The following is a 19,199-nucleotide window of genomic DNA, read 5'->3' as shown; positions in this document are numbered from 1 at the left end:
TTTACATGCCGATATTCTAGAAATGATCAGTTACAATACTTGAACTAACTCTTGAGCGAATTATTAATACACAGTGTGCCCGCTTGATCGTCTTATGACACGCAATCGATTACCGTCGTGCTGGGTGAGGAACGAAGGTATAAACAATCAGCGAATCGTGTAAATTGGAAAATCAATAGAGGACACGATCGATGTCCCATACACATTAATGTCACTGTATTAATTGGCTGTGCATTTGTCATCCAATAAAGACATTTTATCATTAGAACACCAGAATGCCTGATGCGGAATGCCAGGTAAATGTAAACCTCACTAATAGCTTTAACACTTTCGAACGCCAGTTCTAGAGTGCTTATAGTTTGCTCATTTGTTCTGTTTTTTTCGTATCCCTTCACATGACTATAACTTCGATGATCGACGAACCTTTCAGATACACTTAAAATCACACACCAAGTGGCTGATGATCGAACCTAGAAATGTTTTACTGGTTGATTGGCTTTTCGAGACACGGCCCTATAGATTATGGGCATGCAGGAGATTTAGTTTGTCGCCTAAACAATCGGTTTTGCGGTACTTTGCACGCATTACACAACCACATTCGCCAATCAAAGAGAAGCGTTTTAATTGACGTTGGATAAACTGAACGAAAGGATCTATCGATCTAGTAATCTTGGCAAATAAAGCATGGACCAGTTAGAATCGGGAACAATTGCATTAGCTCTTTCTCGGAGTTCGTTTGACTTAGGAAACATTTCAAGGTGTCAAATTAAAGGTATTTTATTGTACTTTAAGAGAAAAAATTCGTAAATTTGTTATTTTGGTCGTCGGATGAAATCGCGAACTTTCGTTGGAATGCGCGCCATTATTTTCTGTGCAATCTTCTGGTCCACTTAAGCGGCTTATTTTTTTTTTAATTTCTCGGCAGTCGACCTTTCCAGACCTTTTCAACTTCCTATTGATTGTTGCCCAATAATTTTCGATTGGATGGAGTTTAGGGCAATTTGGTGTGTTCATATGCTTTGCGATAAAGTCCCTCTTATTGTATCCTTCTTTTGCGAATTTTTGTGTTTTTGAGATTTTTAAAGCAGACCACATGGGGTTCTCGACGTGAGTGTGCAGATTTGTTTCTTCTTCTTTTGAGTTCCATTAAGCATGACTTTCTATAAACTCCGCGCACCTAAATGAAACTTTCAGCACTGAAAGTCGAATGTTTACTAAAGATATGACTTTTAACAGATTTGAAATCCGACCATCAGAGGCGCTGCTAGAAATCATACAATTGTTCCCGATTTTAAGTGGGCCATGCTTTAGTTTAGGTGAAATGCTCTCGCCAGTGAGGCCTATTCAATGGAAATATAGTTTTAAACAGATTCAATGTCCTGCGAGACTCAAAATTATAGCTAAATTTTGGTATGTTATTTGCAGCAAAACTGTTGGTATTGGAGGATATCTCATGTTTTTGTTTATGTGGACACTGAATTGTTTTTATTTTTATTTTTAGATGGAACACGAAACTCTCAGGATATCCACCTTTCGAATCGATGGCGGAAAAAACAACACTTACCACATCATTGCTTCAATCGATTCTCGATAAGTAATAACATCTGTGCAACATTTTCCTGGCGTTCGGTCAGTTTAATGTAAAAAAAACTTAACAATCAAATAGACACATGTACATGGGAACATTACTGATGGGTCGCTGAGTTTGAGCATTCCGGACGGGCGGCATCGAATGTGTGGCGCATGCCGTTTCAATCGTTGGTGCTGAGTCGTGTGAAGCTGTCCGTAAGCTCCTCGTCGTTGTCGTTAAGATCGGGCAACGGTTGCAACTGCTGTTGCTGCCCCGCCAGCGGTGTCTTGACCGTTTGCTGCGGGATGTTTGTGCTCTGTTGCGGGTAGCTGGTGCCGGTTGGTTGTCCTTGCGCAACCTGCGCCAACCGGTTTAGGTCCGAGTTGGAGAACGTTCCCAGGACGTACCGTATCTCGGATGAGTTCAGCACCGGCTCAAAGTCCACCATGTTGAGGTTGATGTCGGAATTCATGGACGGAAGGCAACTCATGGACTGGTTGGTAACGTTGTTGGGGACACTGGTAGACACCATGCCCAGGGTTGGATCTCCGACCAGTGGTAACGAACCGAAGCTTCCAACATTCAGAGGCGTTTGATCCATGGGCCGGTTGAGACCGTTTTGATTCGTTGTTGGTACTGGTTGTACCCAGCCGTTGGACGGCCCGGGCATGCTCAGGTCAAACATGGGGTTGGTGGCGTTGGGAAGGTGCTGTGGGTTGGCCATGGTTGCTTCGAAGTAAAGATTGCCCACCGGTCCGTTCAACGTGGTGTATGCGGGCGGTGTTGGCGTTATGCTACCGGGATCGTGTGGAGAAATCGGACCACCCATCATCACTGGCGACGGAGTGAGGTTCGACGGTGACCGATCGGGTCCCGGAGAAGTACTCTGGGTGTTCATCATCCCTTGCATCGGTTGCAACTGGTACTGGTTTGTGGCATTGTGCTTCGGAGACTCTGTAACAGTGGAAAGTTATAGTTTGGTACAGGATCCGGTACAGGATGGCCTTACCTCCTGGCTCGTGCTTAATTTCCTCTTTTGGCATGTGCATGAATAACGAATTGTGATTGTAGTTGTACAGTCCCTCTGCAAAAAAGGCTTTCGTTTAGTGAGAGGATTTAGCACGCTTCTAGTTACGTTACAGCGAAACTCAAGCAATTAGCAACTGCTAACCGTTAGGGCACATAGAAAACATGTTACGAAATTTGAAAACAAGAATCATGCATGATCGACGGTGAACATTAAAAATTAGAAAGATTGATGAACTGGGCGTAATGTTAGTGTAGGCTAACACAACACGATGAAACAACAAAACCAAGACATTCTTCAAACTTACTCTTCGCCGTGAGCCATCTTACAGCTTCTAGTCGGTTGGTGAGGTACACTGCACCTAGCTTTAGTTTGAGTTTATCTAAATAATATAACTTTCGTTTTGGGTTCTTACAATAAATTCACTGCCTTTATTCATCTTTTTCAAAGACTAACAAGTTGACTTGGTGATTGATTGACTCGATACAATACTAACACTAACGATCGCTCTGCGATGTCGAGAGCCATTCACGGTTACGCGTATGCCGTATGTTTTCTTTGGTTTCGTTAACTCTACAATGGACTACAGGTTCCCTTCATTATATTGTAAAACCACGTGTTGTCACTTTCAAAAGACAATAGGAGAAAATGTCAGGGTTTGGCTATTCTATGCAAACACTATTGCCTTACAGTTTGCGAGCGGTAGAAACAAGACAAAAACGATAGAAAGAATCATACGCAGGGTATTGTAAAAGGTTCTCTCCGAAAACTACTCCCCACTCTCATTACGCTATAACTTTTTCCAGCAAACATAAACTCCGAAATCGATACATATTGGCTAATGGGGACACGAAGTTCATGATTTGTTTTAATCCCTAGTTCGGGGTTGCCTTCTCCACCTGCGTCGGTTACCGCCGTCAAAAACGTAACGGTCGGCCTCAAAATTAACTACATGGATTTCCACAGCTATTCCAATTGTCTGTCTGGCCAAATTGATTAATGCTATCTCTGCCTTGGTCATGGACTAACAGTTACGCGTATCCGGTCGTTCCATTCGAATCCTTGCACCAGGCAACCACACCACGGACCGGACATGCGCCCTAGCCTTCGTTCCGCTTACAAACTTCACAAATAGATGGCACGTGTTACAATGATGGAACTTCAAACTTGAAATTCGTATACCAACGGCTGTTTTGGTGTTTTCCCAAAATGAATGTTATTACTTATGATGATCCTTTATCCACTACCCAATGGTCTGTTATTGAATGCAGTGTGTGTCTGTATGTTAGTTAATTCCCAAAGATCCAACTGCGTAAGCCACCAACACATCCGAGTGCCAAGTTACAAATACCAACAATAACAAATTTGGAACCATTGACTCCTGGCCAAAAACGCAATGGTCTGCAAAATACATCAGCCTTTTGTCCGGTGGCAACCAGGACCACGGGATCGGCTAGGAAATGTTCCGTTTCCTTTAACAACAACAATTGCCAACGTTACAAATTTCTAATAGTTTTCGGTACCAAATGGCCCATTAACAACGGCTCCAAAAACACCACGATACCACAGGTGAAGGGGTGCGCGATGGGAACGGCGTGAGCATGGAGTGCAACAACAGAACGGAAACATCGAGATCGATTGAAACGGAAAGTCCGCAATGGCCAAAGGACGAATGTTGCGTGAATGTGCAGGATGGTTTGAAATGGTGAAACAACGTTCCAGGTCCACTGCCAGGAACTCAACACAAGGGACGAGGCGTGACAGAGAGAGAGACAGAGGCGTGAAGAGAAGATGGTTCCACGAGAAGATGGAATACCCACAGAGCCCACCACCGAGAAGAAGAACAGAATGGCAACTTACGAGGCATTAAACTGCTCGTTCCTGCATCATCGTCAAGTTTGAACATTTTCGGAACGGACCCGGCGTTCATGCTTGCCTGAACCTTCGTGACCCCCATGCCCACATTCGATGAGCCGACTTTCTGTCGCTTCCGTCGGAGCTCTGCTAGTGGAACCGGAACCGGATAGAATGGGAATCGTGGAAAATAAAAAAAAAGAAAATTAAAGGCATTACAGCATGTGGACGGGTGGTCATTAAGGGATTGCTGCCGGCCCGTAGTAGGGCCTCTAGGATGATATGGTTAAAACGTTGTCGCACTGCAAAAGGTCAGGGCACAGCAGGGGATCAAAAACAAAAGTGAAAAGCTCCTCTCAGACGTCACTGTTGGTGGCCATCATGGTGGTTTGGTATTGCTGCTGTTGCTGCTGCTGTTGCTGTTGCTGCTGCGTTGGGAGTGAGGCCAGTGGACTTGGTTCGACCGGAGCATAGTAGCAGGAGGTTTCGTCGAACTCGCTCAGTGCCGCGTTCGGGGCTATCGAGGTGTACAGGGCAAAGTGTTCCGCCTCCGTCAGATCTACGCTCGGGTCCAGCTGGACACCGTAGTTGCCTTCAACGAGATTCTTTATGCTGCGTGCGTCAGCGATCGCCACCAGCTCCAGGTTGCCATCCTGGATGGGCACATCCAGCTGCAGGGCACTGACGGCCTTCCGGTCGAGCGGTGGCAGTGAAGCCGTACTGGCCCGTTCGTACGAATCGTTGCCCGGCAGGGACAGGTGCGTTCCGCTGCCTCCGTTACGTGATTGCATGGCAATTCCGGGACCGTCACCCTTCAGTGGGATGTAGATAAAATCCGGATTGGCTTCGGAGGCCGGCCGGCGGGCACTGACACTGCTGACACTGCGGGCAACCGGTTTGCCCGGTTTACGCTTATCCGCGCTCACCGCATCCCGGAACGAACCGCGGCCGGTCGAATCGCGCAGTTTCTTTCCCCCACCGGCCCCATGGACCGGGGTCGAGTCTTCCGAATCACCGGCCCCGGGTGTCTTGCGGTTCAGTGTGCTGGTGCTGGCGGTCAGATCGGATTTGCTCTTCTTGCGCGAGAACAGCTTCGAGAAGAAGCCGGGCTTTTTGCTGCCATTCTTGGGCAGTGTACTAAAGTCCCCGGCACCCGACCCACTAGTGGACGCCTTAGACGGGGAAGCGGGCGGTGTTGGGGGCAGCTTCTTGGTTGGTGGACTGTCCGGCGTTTTCATGATGATGATCTGGTCGGACTGGGGGCGCGGTACCAGGCTACGCATCGAGCCCTTGCGAATGATGGTGTTCAGGAGCACCTCATCGTTCGCATCGAGCGCCGTGTTCTCCTTGTTCTGCACGCTCGGTTTGGCACGTTTCGGAGGCAACGGTGGTAGCTTTTCGTTCTCCGGCGACTCGCGCTTCAGCGAGCTCACCTCAATCGTGGGAACGTGCAGTGGTTCTACCGCGTCGTACACGCCAGGATCAAGTCTGGCGTGCTCCGGTCTCGGAGGTACCGGTGGACCGAGCGAAATGGAGAGGGGATTCTTGAAGGCGCGCTGCAGACTGGTGTAGGTGGCGGCATCATCAAACACTTCGTCAATGTCCATCCGCTCACCGCCCGGTGATCCGAGCTGGACGGGCACGGATTGCTCCAGCGTGTTCAGCTCGTGCTCCAGAATCATGTTCTCGCGGCGCAGCTGATGATCGGTGTATATCTCGTCCAGCTCAGCCACTTGCTCCAGCAGTTCGTTCAACGTGCGATCTTCGTCACTGACCACACCTCCAACATCGCCAACAGCAGCAACAGCAGCAACAGTTTCGGTGGACATTTCAGTCGCACACGGATTGACGCCACCGTCTGGCATATCGAACGAATTCGTCTGGTAGATATTGTTGTTCGTATCCCCAATGACCATACGATTATCGTTACCAGATGATGCTTCATCACTGATGTTGTTGTTGTTGTTGTTGATGGCCACACTGAACTCATTTCGTTGTATCCATTCGTTCGTTTTCTGATCGCTAGATACCGTTTCCGTGGCGAACGGTTTATCCTCCACGTTCGGGGTGTCGAGCACGATCACCTCGTCGGTGCGAACCGCCGGGGCACCGTTCGTGATCGGTTTCGGCCGCTGGCGCTCCACCAGCGCCCGGTTCGATCCCTCCAGGAGGATGCGCTTGAAGAGCCGGTCCTCGGGAGTGTCGCTAGGATTGTTCGCAAGATCACGCTGTAGAGACGAAAATCGGCGCCTACCTGTGTCTAGCGGGATGAACTTGAATTCACGAGCCTCCGAGTACGTGTTGTCCGATGGCCGCTCAAGCTGTACGTATGCCTGCAATCGAATCGGGGATATTCAATATCTTCGTTCGTTTTTTTTATCTCCCGCCGTTCACTTACCTCCACGGAATCGGTGATATCGATCGATCGGTACGGTGGCGTCCGGAAGCTGATGGCCACCTGCTTGTGGACGTCCGTGTGTGAAAACTCGCCGTAATTCTCCCACACCGTGACGTTGCCCTTCTTCTCGAAGAACCGCACCTTGATGTCCTCCTTGACGACCTTTTCGCACAGCAAGATGATCTCCTTGCCGCCGCACACCGGGGCCGTGCTATCGCTCAGCCGGCAGATGATCAAATCCGACATCGCCTTCTTGTCATAGATGATGTCCGAGACGACGGGTGCCAGTGGTTCCGTAAACCGGCCACGCTGCTGTCCCTCGAGAAACACCTGGAAGCACAGCCGGACGGCGTTGAGGTCGATGGAGCCCGGTTCCTTGGCGTGAGCGAATCCGGCTGAAAAGGCGACGTTCCGATTAAGGACGTGATTCCCAGTCGAACAGACGGACACTTACTTCGGAATGGATCGACCCGGATCTCCTGTCGCAGCTTCAGCGCATCGTCGACGTCCTTCTTCTTGACGCACTGGATGCCGAGATTGTTGAAGGTATAACTCATGGTGGTACTGTTGATCTCCACGGTACAAACGCCCTTCTTGCAGCCCTCTTTGCCGACCAGATTGTGCGGGTGGGGCTTGTGATCTGGGCCCTCCTTGGTGACACAGGACACCACTACCACGGCCCGGCCCCGGTACCCGTGCACCTGTATGCTCGGGAAGGTCTTGTGATCGGCCGTCGTGTTGACGCCCGGAATTGATCCGGCCGAGCGTCCTTCGCACTCATAGCGAAAGCGTAGCGCCTTCGGATGTGGCTGCTCGGTGATCTCCACGTACGGGCGCTGAGCGGTTAATGGAGGCATCTTTTCGTGTATATCGTTACCGATTACGTGAACTGCAGAAACGAAAGGCAAGTGGTGGAAAGATCGATCAATTTTGGGGGCTGGGTGTGATTCTTATTTGTTGCGTGAAGTAGCACATCGAAAGCCAATCGATTGAACGACAACTAGCCTATGAGCCTTGTGAGCTTTTGGTTGGCCAACCGTTCGTTCGCCGGTACACTTATTACCTTCCTCCGGTGGGCATGCAGGTGGAGTTGGTGTTTGGATTGGTTTTGGAGTTGGTGATGAAGGTGGTGGAGATGATGGCGGTGGTAATGGCGGAGGTGGAGTGGTAACAATCGTCGGTAAGGGACGCTCGGCAGCAGCGGCAGCACCACCGACAGGATTATCAGCACACTCGGGCGCGGATACGATCAGTTCGGGCTGACTGTGAACGATCACATTGTACAGGCCGGCCAGCGGAGAGCGTTGCAGATGGTCGAGTTTGTGGAAAAGATTGAGATACTCGTAATCGGACGAAGAAGTGGAAGATGTGGACGAGGCAGAAGAGTGGTACCGTGCGGCGTGAGACGAATCGACATCCGTTTCTTCGCCGGCAGCACCCTCGAAAGCGGAAGCAGCCCCAGCAAGCGGATAGTTAGCGTTGCGACGAACCGGAAAGGATGCCATCGAAACTTTAAGCTTATTTTACAGCGATTGGGGAACTAGACCTAGGAACGATGCGAGATAAACATTCCGTTTAATTTTATTCCATCCACCGAGTTCAGTTGGATCATGGGAGGAATTTTCCACGATCAATTGTACGATGAGCACTATCGAACTTGCGTTTAAATTAGAACGATGATTTCAAGCGGTTAACTCTGCGGCGTCCGCCAAAATGCGGCCATAAAAAGTTATACCAAGGAACGAAAATGTACACGACGACGATCGAAATACTGCTGCGATCGTAACGACTCGAAACATATCTTTCTCCATTTTATCTTTTTCCCGAGAGTCGCTTGCTCTCGGTGGCTCAGCAAAGGATTCTCAATCTCAGCAAAGCCGCGCCGCACCGTGAGATGCAGAACCACTACCTACAACACTGCACGGCGGATCGGGTCCGCCGCAGCTGCTTCGCATCCACAGTTAATGGAGAAATCTATTTTAAGACATTTTCATCACACTAGTTGCCACTGGTGATGCGAGTTCGCGGGTCTGCACCCCGATCCTGCACCAAGATATACTTCGCAGAGTTGCAACTTTTTCCTTTCCCTAAAGTTTTCAGACCCTCGGTGCCATTTTTTACCAAGAGTAACAGAGTTCCTGAGTTATCTACGAACCGTTGCTCGGACTCAGTCACGACGGCACTGCCACCAAAATGGCTTCAATTCTTCCGCACCCAACAGATAGAGCCAGGTTAGCCACGAATGCACAGACAGGAATTGGATCAGTGGGCAGCAAGTAGTTAGCAGCCTGGTACGCTTGCCGGGCAGTCGTATTAAGGCACAGAGTGGTGACAGAACAGAACGGAAATGGCTAAATCAGTGAAATCCACGGAACCGAACCTCAAAGATCACGAATCGCAGTGTCACTCCGCTGTTGGACCACGATCAACTTACGGACGGTACGTGTCCCACCGAATGACTGGCGCAAAGATCCCGAAAACGCTTCCAACTCTCTCGCTCTCTCTCCTGGGCCGAAGATAGGTCACAGAATTGTCTCTCCTTGCGCAACGCTCACTCACGGCACGGCGCGGTCTAAGTCGGTCACCGGGCGCACCCACAGGCAAGAGTTTGGGAAAACGGACTTCACATTCGAGTGTGTGGTGTGCGTGAGATGAAAATGGGTGGAAATGAAGCAAGCTAAATGGTTCGTAATCTGTCCGAATCGTAGGCAAATTTGGGAAGCAAAAATGGCCACAGACTTATGTGTCTGCGGAGGGATGTCTTTGCGGTGTGTTAGGACTACCGTGGTTCAAGCTGAGATGGAAGTTCCCAATAGAAGACCGTACGATCCATGATCTTCATCAACGTCATCACTTTGAGTCTGTTCCGGATTGAACTGCTCCTGGTGCACATGCGCCCCGGGCAGGGCTTCGTGTCTTATCTGATGAAGCGAACCAGATCGGAACGCTCAGACACTCTGCGGTGTGCGCACTGAGAAACACGTGCGATCGAGATGATCCGACAGATGGTGACCATATGACATAAAAATAAAATCGTGACAATAATCCGTGCCGGTTGTGGGCCGCTGTCGCTGTCGCCAACCCGTTGCCAACAGTTCTAGGAAGCGTCGGAACCGAATGTTGATATTCCTCCGCCCGATCCGTGAGGACGACGCGCCCTAATGGTGCGTATCGGTGCGAAAAAGAAAAAAGCGCGAAACCAAATGTTTTTCCCGTTTTCGTTGTCATTGAGTTTTCGGTGACAGGTGACGGGCGGTCGGTGCGTGGCTCCGTGGTTCGAATATGACGCAATTATGAGCAGCGAAAGCGCTACGATCGACGGCGACAAGCGACCAGACAGCGCAGGGGATGGATTTCCACGAATCGGTTTGGGGTTTGGTTGTTTTGGGAAATTCGCCCCGAGTGAGTGAGTCATCGACGGCCGAAAGAGCGTGGTTTGGATCGTCCAAGAAGCGAGTAATTAGCGAAAAGAAAATCGCAAACACAGTAATACAAGCCGCTAAGCCTTATCGTTGTCTACGAAGGTACGAAGTGAAGATCTTATTTAGTGCCATGACTAACAGGTTGGTGGCGCTAATTTGAATCTGGCCCAAAACAACTCAAAAAGCACGATGCGAAGAGGACCTAATGCTCAGCGCGTGGGCCCGGATGAGTCACTCCGGCGGAACCAGTTCGCTAGACATAATAAATCAATTTGGGTGCCGAGGCCGATATCGTTGTTACATTGCTGACATGTGGACCACAACTGTGTAAGTCGGCGGCAATGGTCGAAGAAAAAAAACACGACGTCTAGCCGGGATGCAGTTGACTGATCGGTCTAGCCGAATCGCATTGCTGCACCGCAACTGACCGTGACCCTAGGGTTTAGCTAACGAAGGGCCACTCGGTTTGTCCACACGTTGCAGCCTGCTGTGTCAAGGTCAGCGCGTGCTGTCGTTCAACCCGCCCGATCCCGCGGCCAAGTGGTACTTACTAATGTCATCCAGCAGGTCGTTAACTCCAAAAATTTCGTCTAACGGTTGAAGGGCAGCAGCATCTACAATGAGGAAAGAAAGTCACAACAACCGTTAAAATCACATTTTCAAGGAATTCAAATATTTATTGCCCACAGCGTCGGCGTCCCCACCTGGGGGAGCACGGCAGTGCTTTGTTTATAAACAGCGTTAGCGTTAGCGTGACACGGAACAAAAGGGAGTGCAGTGCACAGGACCGAGGGCCATCATTAGCCCCGCGCGATACACGTGCCCTCGCAGTGACCACCGCGCGTCCCGGGCTTGGAATGTCAAGAATTTTGCCCATCCCCAGCGGCCACTTTTCCCACCCAACTTAAGAATGTGAATAATATCGATTGCGCTCGGTGGAAAACTCAACCCACGGGTTGGGACCCCTAACGCACATGAGCGAGTAGAATTTTCTCTTTCGTTCGGACCGCACGCTCGGTCACGGCCATCCTCTCTCTCTCTCTCTCTCTCTCTGGTACGAGTCTGGCCCACCTTGGCCTTCAGGGGGGAGAGGAATTTTCACACGCCGACAAACACATTCCACCGTCTTCATTACTGGTGGACGGTAATTTTTTTATGGAAATTCCCGGGAACCCGTCACATAGGATTGGACTAAATATTTGGACGGTTTGGATGATACACGGGCGACGTTCGTTGCGTAATTGACTGCGAGACCAGCGAAGCTTTGGTCACCCGCTTCACCCATCAAGGAAGAACCACAGTTGACGACCACGACTGTTTTGCATGGAAACGCGATATCGATTGGGGTTCTCCCGCTCGGATATCGAACGGATAGCGGTGCGACCCAGACGGCCCGTTTTCGGTCGAGCCCCTTTTCGACCCCGAATTACTGGGCGCTCCTTCACCATCCTTTGGCCGTAAATCACATCGCAGAACCAACGGTCGGAGTCGATGATCCATTTCAAGTGCAAGGTTGGCGTATCCTTACCAGGGTGCCGCGACCAAAAAAAGGAGGTTCCTTGTCGCCGGCTGTATGATCACACAAAGAGATGATCGACGGCCGCCCCTTGCACCGTATGTTAGGGAAGGGAAAATGGAATCCACCACCCCAAAACCCCGTTGGAATGGCACGTCGCGCTCAACGGCACTTGTTCGCCATTTTAATTGCCATCACCCTGGCGCAGCACGGAAAAATGCACATTTTTGCCCAGATTGTAATGCATCCGTGTGCCGTGGGCCATTTTCCAGCGCACTCCCCACCGCGGAGGGGGGAGGGATCGGAATGCTTGTTCTGGATGGAGGCGCATGGCATCCCGTAGAATCGTGGTGAGCTGATCCATCGCCGCGGGTAGGTTTTTCGCGTAACACGCAATTGAACACTTGTGTCGGACGTGCGGAAGATCACAGCGACCGAGCGGGTGACAAGATTAACGAGGAGTCACTTAGCGTGAGTGGAACCATTTGTTAATTAGTGATCCTGTGAACTCTAAAACACCACCGACAACCGAGAGTTACATCACACGTGCGCGTGCTCAGAACGAACCTTTGTTGCTGCACGCGCGTTCAATAACCCGCGACCGGCGGATGGTAAGTGCCAGCGAGTCGAGTATGGGATGGTAATAAATGCTTGCCGCCATAAATTACTTTCCGGGACCCTAAAAAAGGGGGTATCAGTTTCACGACGTCGTTTCCTTATGGTATCCGCGGTCCGGGATATTGCTACCCCGGTGATGATGGAGATCGGATCGGCACACACGATGCATTTTCCGATGGGGCAATGATCATCATCATCATCATCATTGTTTCCCCTGCGCCTTTCATCGGAACAATATCGGAGCGTTATAAATCTAATCCGATTGCTCAAGGTTTGCGGAAATGGCCACCGATCTAGTCCGAGTCCGAGCAGAGGACTAGAGCGTTATTAATACACAAAGATCACCCGCTGAGGCACGCACGAACGCACGGACAACGCAGAGCACGATGCGCTGGGAACCGGTTCAAGATCAGATGCGCCGAGCGAGCAGCAAGTGGTGGTAGTATCAGAACATGTGGTGTGATGGCCGATGATGAAGTATTAAATTAAGTCAGCCTGCGAAGCGTAAGGGAGCGTCCGGTACATAATGTAAACTTGGCGGCTGCATGTCGCAGCTGCCTGTTGACAGAGCAAACAGTGCAGGAGACAAGGAAGACACCGAGATCGGTGGCGATCACCGGCCACCACCGGCTGAGCACTGTTTGATTTCTTTCTTTACCGACCATCGGCAAACGGCAAGTGGCAGGTTGCCCCTGCCGCTTCGCGGGTCGTTGGCTGATCGTTTTCCGCGAGCAACGGAGCCTTGGGGGCCGCAAGAAGAATGAAATGTTTTTCCATCACCCATTCGCCGGTGACACTGACACCGGTTTTAACGCCACTGCCGGTGATTAACCGGATTCGCGTTGTGTACAAACAATGGCCATCGCTGGCGGGTCGGCACTCTACAAACAATAAACACCCGCCCGATCTCCGGTGATCATATTCTATCCAACGGGATCAGCTGGCATAAGGGACACGATCACTCATCGTTGCCCATAGCACGATATTTAGGGACCAAATGGAAGGTTTATTTATTTTTTAACAGCCCATGATGGCATCCTGCCGACAACCAGTGGCGATCGTCTTGATCGGAACATCTCACTGCAGACATTCTGTTGGCGCTTTAATTACAAAACATTTGTCATCTCCAGGCACCCGGTAGAAACAACCCGGTAGAGGATTTGGATGTCTTACTTCCCGGAACGGGACCCAAGCCGTAGGCAAACACACCGCCGTTACACCGGGCCACGTGCGACCGGGACCGGTCCGATTGAGCCAGAAGTTCCCCGAACGGGGATCCCGGTCACAAAAAGGGTAAACGGCGCCGTGTACTATTTATCTGGTAACCCTGATAAGAAGCCCGCGGGGAGCTATAAGAAAGACTTTCTCGTGCCATTCCGTTGCACAGTCGCTCGTGAATCTCGTCGCATCGGAATGGCGGCACCGTTGTTGAAGGTTGCTCTCGCGTTGCTGCTGCTCGGTGTTGGCCGGCTGCACGGGGAACCGTTTTTTGGCAACAACTACGTAATACCGCAGGGTGCCCGGCTGGCCAGTGCAGCCAACGGCGTCGTCCGCAATCTGGAGGCAGCCCAAACGCAGGTCCGAGGATATCTGATCAATCCGACCGCTTCGGAATTTCTGAGAACCGGGGCCACGGCGTTCCGTGAGTACGTCGGCAACACGACGGCGGTGTTGGGCCAACTGTTCCGCGAGGTAGCTCAGGTTACGACGGATCGCGTCACGGCACCGGCCGTCGTGTTTACGCGGCTAAATCTGTCGCTGCAGGCCGTGGCCACGTGGAACCAGAACGTGACCCAATCGCTAGCCGTCCTCCAGCAGGCGTTCGACTACGATCAGAACAACAACACGGCCGAGTTCTTTCGATCCTGGCGCGATGCCATCGGTGAGAACGTCAACGATCTGGCAGCGGAACTGAGGCAACTGGGTCAGCACATTGCGGCGATCGGTGGTCAGTCGCTCAACACCCAGCAGTTCCTGCAGGCCATCTCGGCGGACGGAACGCTGCAGCGACTGCAGGACGTCGTCGAAGCTGCGGTCCGCCTCTCGACGGACTACTCGTCCGGTGTCACGAAAGTGGTGACCGCTGTCCGGGCGGCTAACGATTTTCAATCACGGGCCTACTCACTGATCCGCTCGAACCAGGGCTTTATCAACACGGCCGTCGATCGGTATAGTGCCGCATCGAACGCATCCTACGGGCGGTTCCTGGCGGCGGCCGATTCACTCGTCACCCACCTGAAGGACACCAACCAGAGCTTCGTGTTCCGCTGGCCACTGCTGTTCAGTGGCGAGGTCCACGAGAAGCTGAACCTGCTGAACCAATCGATCGATCATCTGACCGGCAACATTATGCTCCGTACGCTGACCGTGGCGGGAGAGCTGGTCAAAACGAGTGCCCTCTTCAAGACCGGCGACAACCCACTGGCGTACCTGCGCGATGAAGCCGATCTGCTTACGCGCATCCTGCTCGATGTACTGTACGGGGACAACTACTGTGCTTCGGCGTTCATTACGCCGTTCAACGCACTACCGGCCCAGGTGAACAACCTCGTTGGGGCCTGCCTGACGGAACAGACGAACCTCGAGAGCCAGGGCTCCTCGCAGCTCGTATCGATCGCCAACAACTTCCTGCGTCCGTACGTCACGACGGTGTACGGCCGGCTCAACATCTGCTTCCAGCAGCCGTTCGACAAAATGACCGAATGTTTGGACAATGTAAGTCCGTGACTGAACCAATGCCAGAACTATCAGCCTCTAATCGCTCTTTTGATCCTACAGATCGTGGCAACGATCGACTTCCGGGGACAGTTTTTCCTGCTCGACGTCGCCAGCCAGCAGTTCTTCGAGCAGGTCCAGGAGGACCTACCGACCTGCAACGATCGGGTGCTGGAGCTCGTTCGCAATGCGGGGTTGCGCGAGAACTGCGGCCTTCACGCTGAGACGCCGGCGCCGGAGTGAGTGCTGGACCCCCAAAAGCGTCCCAAGAAATTCCCTGTTCTTCGTCCGATTTAGATTTTATTTCTTTGACCAACGGTTTCGGAAGCGCGTTCGCTTCTTGCTGTAGATACACATCTCCTGGATGTTGTGGTAGTTCAGGAAGTACCCATTCTGCGCCACACAGTTGTTGAAGCTGTTCTGTATCTCGCCGTCGACGAACGATTCGACCTGCTTGGCCGCGTTATAAATCCTACCGTTGGCCCAACTATTCTCGTATCCGTTCTGGAAAGAAAGGCGTAATGCTACTAGACAAAAAGCTCGTGCTATCGTGGCGGCTCGTGACGTATTTACCAGCTCGAGGCAAAAGCTCTGCTTCCGCGGAACGTAGCGGAAGCAAATGTCGTACGCCGCGTACGACGCGTTGATCGCCCCGATGACGTACGTGTCGAGCACCTGCGAGACGATCGCGAACGTTTTCTCCTCGTACGCGCTCTGCTCCGCCAGACAGTTGTTCACGTGGGCCAGCGTGAAGTTGGGAAACGCGAGTATCTTCTCGATGTACGACTCGGTACAGTCGTTCGCCAGCATCGGATCGGAAGCGACCTGAACCGCCACCTGCGTCATGTACCCGATCGGGGCCACGATCGAGCCACGCGTTTTCCACTGCTCGATATCGCGGTGCTTGTACAGCTTCAGGTTCTCGAAGTTGATGCGTACCTTTTGGATCGTGTTTTCGATCGCCTTCTTCAGCGCCACGAAGTAGCCGGTGGTGGACTTGGGCAGGGTCGCAATCTTTTCCTTCAACCGCCGGTACGCATCCTCCTCGTAGCTACGCAGTTCGTCCAGCCCTGCGACGAGTTCTTCTATCTGCGTCAGTGACCCGTTCACGTACGCATCGATCGACTCGTTGAATCCTCGCTGGGCCGCCTCAGCCCTGGCCATCGTTTCCACCGTCCACGCTTCGCCCTTCTCAATCACGTCCACCAGCCGCAGGACATTCTCCTGTAGTTTGTCGGTCGCCGCGAACACATCGTCTACGGCCGGACTTACGTCGCGCTGATCGAACAATGCCTCCGAAAGGCTGATCGAAGCGATCCGCAGATCGCTGTTAATCGAACGGAGCAGGTTGTGGTTGTACATGCTGTAGTCGAGATTCTGGAGCATCGCGATGCTGTTGACCGAGTCGTACCCGTTCAGGTACCGGATGGTCTCGATCAGGGCGTGCTGTACCGATTCCAGTTCGCGCGTCGTAAACTCCTTAAACGTCGCCTCAAACCGACCGGTCAGATTGCCGACGTACTCCGTCAGACCGACGGTGGCCAGCTGAAGGTAGTCCACCGATGGTACAGCCGACCGGAACCGCTCGATGGCAGCCCGTGCCGTGGCCACGTTCTCCACGATTCCCATCGTAACGTTCGCCACCTCCTCATCGTCACCGAGCGGATTCGTTTTAGCACCGGAAACCGATAAATTGTCACCCGCCGTCACGAGCACCACCGCCACTACCAACAGCACCGAGTTCCGGTGCATTTTGCACGCTGCACAGAGACCTGCTGCGGGTGTGCTACTTGAACGAGCTCCGGTTGCAAACTGAGCGAATCCGGGCTTGGCCGGGTACGGGGTACTGCGCGTCGATATTATCATTACCCTTCGAAATCTAAAGGCACAATGCTGGAGCCCGGTGTGGGGGTGGGAGGGCCAACACCATTATCATCGCCGGCAAACGGTAATAACGAGCTCCCCGTCCCGCGCGGGAGTTAGACAATTCCTAATCATCGCATCGGTCTCTCGGGCCTTGGGCAGGGGCTCTCGGGGCAACCCTCCGGCGCAGCGAAGGGCCGGGGCGTGGTGTGGTCAGTGTCATGACCGTAGAACAAAAACGGCACCCATCAGACCCCGTTTGATCACCTTTTCGAGTTCTATGGCGAACGGAATGAATTAGCACCCGAAACAGGTTTAACGGGTCTCCATCCATTCGGAAGTTTTGAATTTAAACTCACGTATCGGCAAGCGAATCTGCCGGTGATCGGCCGGATCTAGATCAGATGCTTCGATCGTCCCCCCAGGGGGGCGGGGTGGGAAAATGCAGTCAAGTGCAGAGAATGAATAGGCGCTACGGTTCTAGACGGTTTGCGTGTGGCCACACAATGGCTTCACTGGGAGCGCCAGTCAGGGTGAGTTGCAGTGTTGCGGTTGGAACCGCTGGGTGTCGGTTCATCTCCGAGAGGCTGAAGGTCGCGGAGGGCTAGCTTTGCCCAAGGCTGCCGGGAATTATGCAAACCGGATCCGGCAGACCACCGCAAACCAAGCGCATTCAATGCGTCTATCAAGCCACGTCTGCGCATTGTGTAGGGGATTTTCGTTTCAATTCGAGCCGCGTTCGAAACTACCCAAACTCGTGCTCGTCCCTTCATTAGTATTCAGCCAACGGAGGGCGATCCGTCGGTTTTACGTGTGGCCGATCCTTTCCTCCGGGAAGAACCACCAATAAAAGTGGCCAAGAAGTGTCCACCGGTGCCGCGGTGATTTTCAACTACCATTTCTTTGAGGCAATTTTCTATAATGCTTCAAAAAATCCCAACGGGCGAAAAAGAAATGGTTGTCAAAAAATTTATTTTTTTTTCGGATCAAAAGGAGCAGTGTTTTTAGAGATCGCGTTACTTCGCACATCATAATCGCCCTTCAATTGCCCCAGCGTATGAAGTGATCCCGGTTAATTAATTGGTGCATCATGGTGACTCATGCGGTGGGTTTTCCTCCGCCGGCTGAATTATGTCTCCCGGTCCCGGGTCGGAAAATGGTTCTCACGGCTCTCATAGGTGGAAGCGATGCTCCGTGAAGCTGCTGGTGAGCAAAAAAGCCACATCTTGATAATATTAACCCCGGGCCCCGGTGGGTTATCGGAGCGAGGAACGCCAAGCGATAGTAGTGCGATTAAAGGGAGCAGAACCAGGGAACGGGATGCGATTTGCAAAATGAAGCTCTGCCTACCTGTACCGTTGACGAACGCTTCCATGCTGTGTGTTTCCGGTGTGATGTGACTCGTGAGCTCTCTATTGGTTCAAAGCACTTGCAGCCACCAAGTTGCAAGCTTGGGTGTAGATCAAGTGGCGCCGCACTAGCACGTGAATGCTGCGGACACTGAGAGACCAACACAGACACTACTATCGTCGAAGGCACGCACAGTGAAACGCATACGCAGGCGTATCTAATCGCGCATCACTAGAGGCGAAGGGCGTCCTAATGCGCGTCAATTGTTGACAAACGGCGTCTCTGTCTATTAATCAAACAAACTACTTCACAAACTCTCACACACCTTGTTGGTTTACTTTACGTTGGTGACTGTAACCGTTCGATCGGCAAACATGCCGCTCGCCCCAATCCTGTCCGGTTGTTCCGGGGCTTGTTTGTCGCGCGACTAGCAACAAACATACAAATCGAGGTGGACCCGCGCGAATTCTCTGCGAAGGAGAAGCATACAAGAGACGTTTAGGAGTTTGGAATTTCCAAACATTCCAAAACAAAATCCACAAACAAACAAATAAAAACCGTGCAAAACGAAAACCAACTCAACTCTGCATAAGCAAGCACTCTCTGCCATAAGTAAAAGGGGCATAAGAAACCGAAAAGTTGGAAGCAAAAGTGTAGGAAATTGAAGCGAAGAAACAAAGCTCAACGCGCAACATCGGGAGCATCGGTGCTGAAACAGGAAACTTGAATCTTGGCCGGTAACGGGTGCTTGGGGTTGGAAAGGAATTGTGGCTCCGGGGGCTGTGAAACTGGTTTTGAGCCGCCTATGCGGAGATTTGTTGTGATGTTTCGTTTTCTCCCCGTTGGCATTCTGTGTTGGGTAACGC

General features: G+C 51.8%; 4 protein-coding genes across 4 annotated transcripts; 1 reads left to right on the top strand and 3 right to left on the bottom strand.

Annotated features, from left to right (window-relative positions):
* Positions 1–1,634: 1,634 nt before the first annotated feature.
* Positions 1,635–4,796, bottom strand: LOC131210758 (uncharacterized). Its single transcript, XM_058204050.1, has 3 exons — positions 4,458–4,796; positions 2,580–2,654; positions 1,635–2,524 (listed from the first exon to the last, which is right to left on the bottom strand). Exons 1-3 carry the CDS (start codon positions 4,552–4,554, stop codon positions 1,752–1,754), a joined length of 945 nt encoding a protein of 314 aa, XP_058060033.1. The 5' UTR covers positions 4,555–4,796; the 3' UTR covers positions 1,635–1,751.
* Positions 4,797–4,807: 11 nt separating this feature from the next.
* On the bottom strand, positions 4,808–18,385 carry LOC131210754 (embryonic polarity protein dorsal-like). The gene is made up of 6 exons (XM_058204047.1): positions 18,334–18,385; positions 10,823–10,885; positions 7,304–7,738; positions 6,850–7,244; positions 6,324–6,784; positions 4,808–6,221 (listed from the first exon to the last, which is right to left on the bottom strand). The coding sequence occupies exons 1-6, from the start codon at positions 18,356–18,358 to the stop codon at positions 4,808–4,810; spliced, it is 2,793 nt and encodes a 930-aa protein (XP_058060030.1). The 5' UTR covers positions 18,359–18,385.
* On the top strand, positions 13,804–15,607 carry LOC131210756 (uncharacterized). The gene is made up of 2 exons (XM_058204048.1): positions 13,804–15,120; positions 15,184–15,607. Exons 1-2 carry the CDS (start codon positions 13,819–13,821, stop codon positions 15,361–15,363), a joined length of 1,482 nt encoding a protein of 493 aa, XP_058060031.1. The 5' UTR covers positions 13,804–13,818; the 3' UTR covers positions 15,364–15,607.
* LOC131210757 (uncharacterized) lies at positions 15,251–16,914 on the bottom strand. The gene is made up of 2 exons (XM_058204049.1): positions 15,694–16,914; positions 15,251–15,624 (listed from the first exon to the last, which is right to left on the bottom strand). The coding sequence occupies exons 1-2, from the start codon at positions 16,870–16,872 to the stop codon at positions 15,421–15,423; spliced, it is 1,383 nt and encodes a 460-aa protein (XP_058060032.1). The 5' UTR covers positions 16,873–16,914; the 3' UTR covers positions 15,251–15,420.
* Positions 18,386–19,199: the final 814 nt, after the last annotated feature.

This window comes from Anopheles bellator, chromosome 2 (assembly GCF_943735745.2).
Source record: "Anopheles bellator chromosome 2, idAnoBellAS_SP24_06.2, whole genome shotgun sequence".
Taxonomy (NCBI): domain Eukaryota; kingdom Metazoa; phylum Arthropoda; class Insecta; order Diptera; family Culicidae; genus Anopheles; species Anopheles bellator.
The sequence above is the reverse complement of the archived record's forward strand: the minus strand, read 5'-3'. Positions and strand labels throughout refer to the sequence as shown.

Excerpts from the sequence above, each read along its gene's own strand:
- LOC131210758 (XM_058204050.1), bottom strand. The coding sequence starts at position 4,554 with ATGGGGGTCACGAAGGTTCAGGCAAGCATGAACGCCGGGTCCGTTCCG. Across the intron at positions 2,655-4,457 it reads AACGAGCAGTTTAATGCCTC|AGGGACTGTACAACTACAAT; the intron begins GTAAGTTGCCAT and ends CCTTTTTTGCAG. Across the intron at positions 2,525-2,579 it reads AATTAAGCACGAGCCAGGAG|AGTCTCCGAAGCACAATGCC; the intron begins GTAAGGCCATCC and ends CCACTGTTACAG.
- LOC131210756 (XM_058204048.1), top strand. The coding sequence starts at position 13,819 with ATGGCGGCACCGTTGTTGAAGGTTGCTCTCGCGTTGCTGCTGCTCGGT. Across the intron at positions 15,121-15,183 it reads TGACCGAATGTTTGGACAAT|ATCGTGGCAACGATCGACTT; the intron begins GTAAGTCCGTGA and ends TTGATCCTACAG.
- LOC131210757 (XM_058204049.1), bottom strand. The coding sequence starts at position 16,872 with ATGCACCGGAACTCGGTGCTGTTGGTAGTGGCGGTGGTGCTCGTGACG. Across the intron at positions 15,625-15,693 it reads AGAGCTTTTGCCTCGAGCTG|AACGGATACGAGAATAGTTG; the intron begins GTAAATACGTCA and ends CTTTCTTTCCAG.
- LOC131210754 (XM_058204047.1), bottom strand. The coding sequence starts at position 18,358 with ATGGAAGCGTTCGTCAACGGTACAG. Across the intron at positions 10,886-18,333 it reads AGCGTTCGTCAACGGTACAG|ATGCTGCTGCCCTTCAACCG; the intron begins GTAGGCAGAGCT and ends TCCTCATTGTAG. Across the intron at positions 6,222-6,323 it reads AATATCTACCAGACGAATTC|TGACGAAGATCGCACGTTGA; the intron begins GTTCGATATGCC and ends AGGTGTGGTCAG.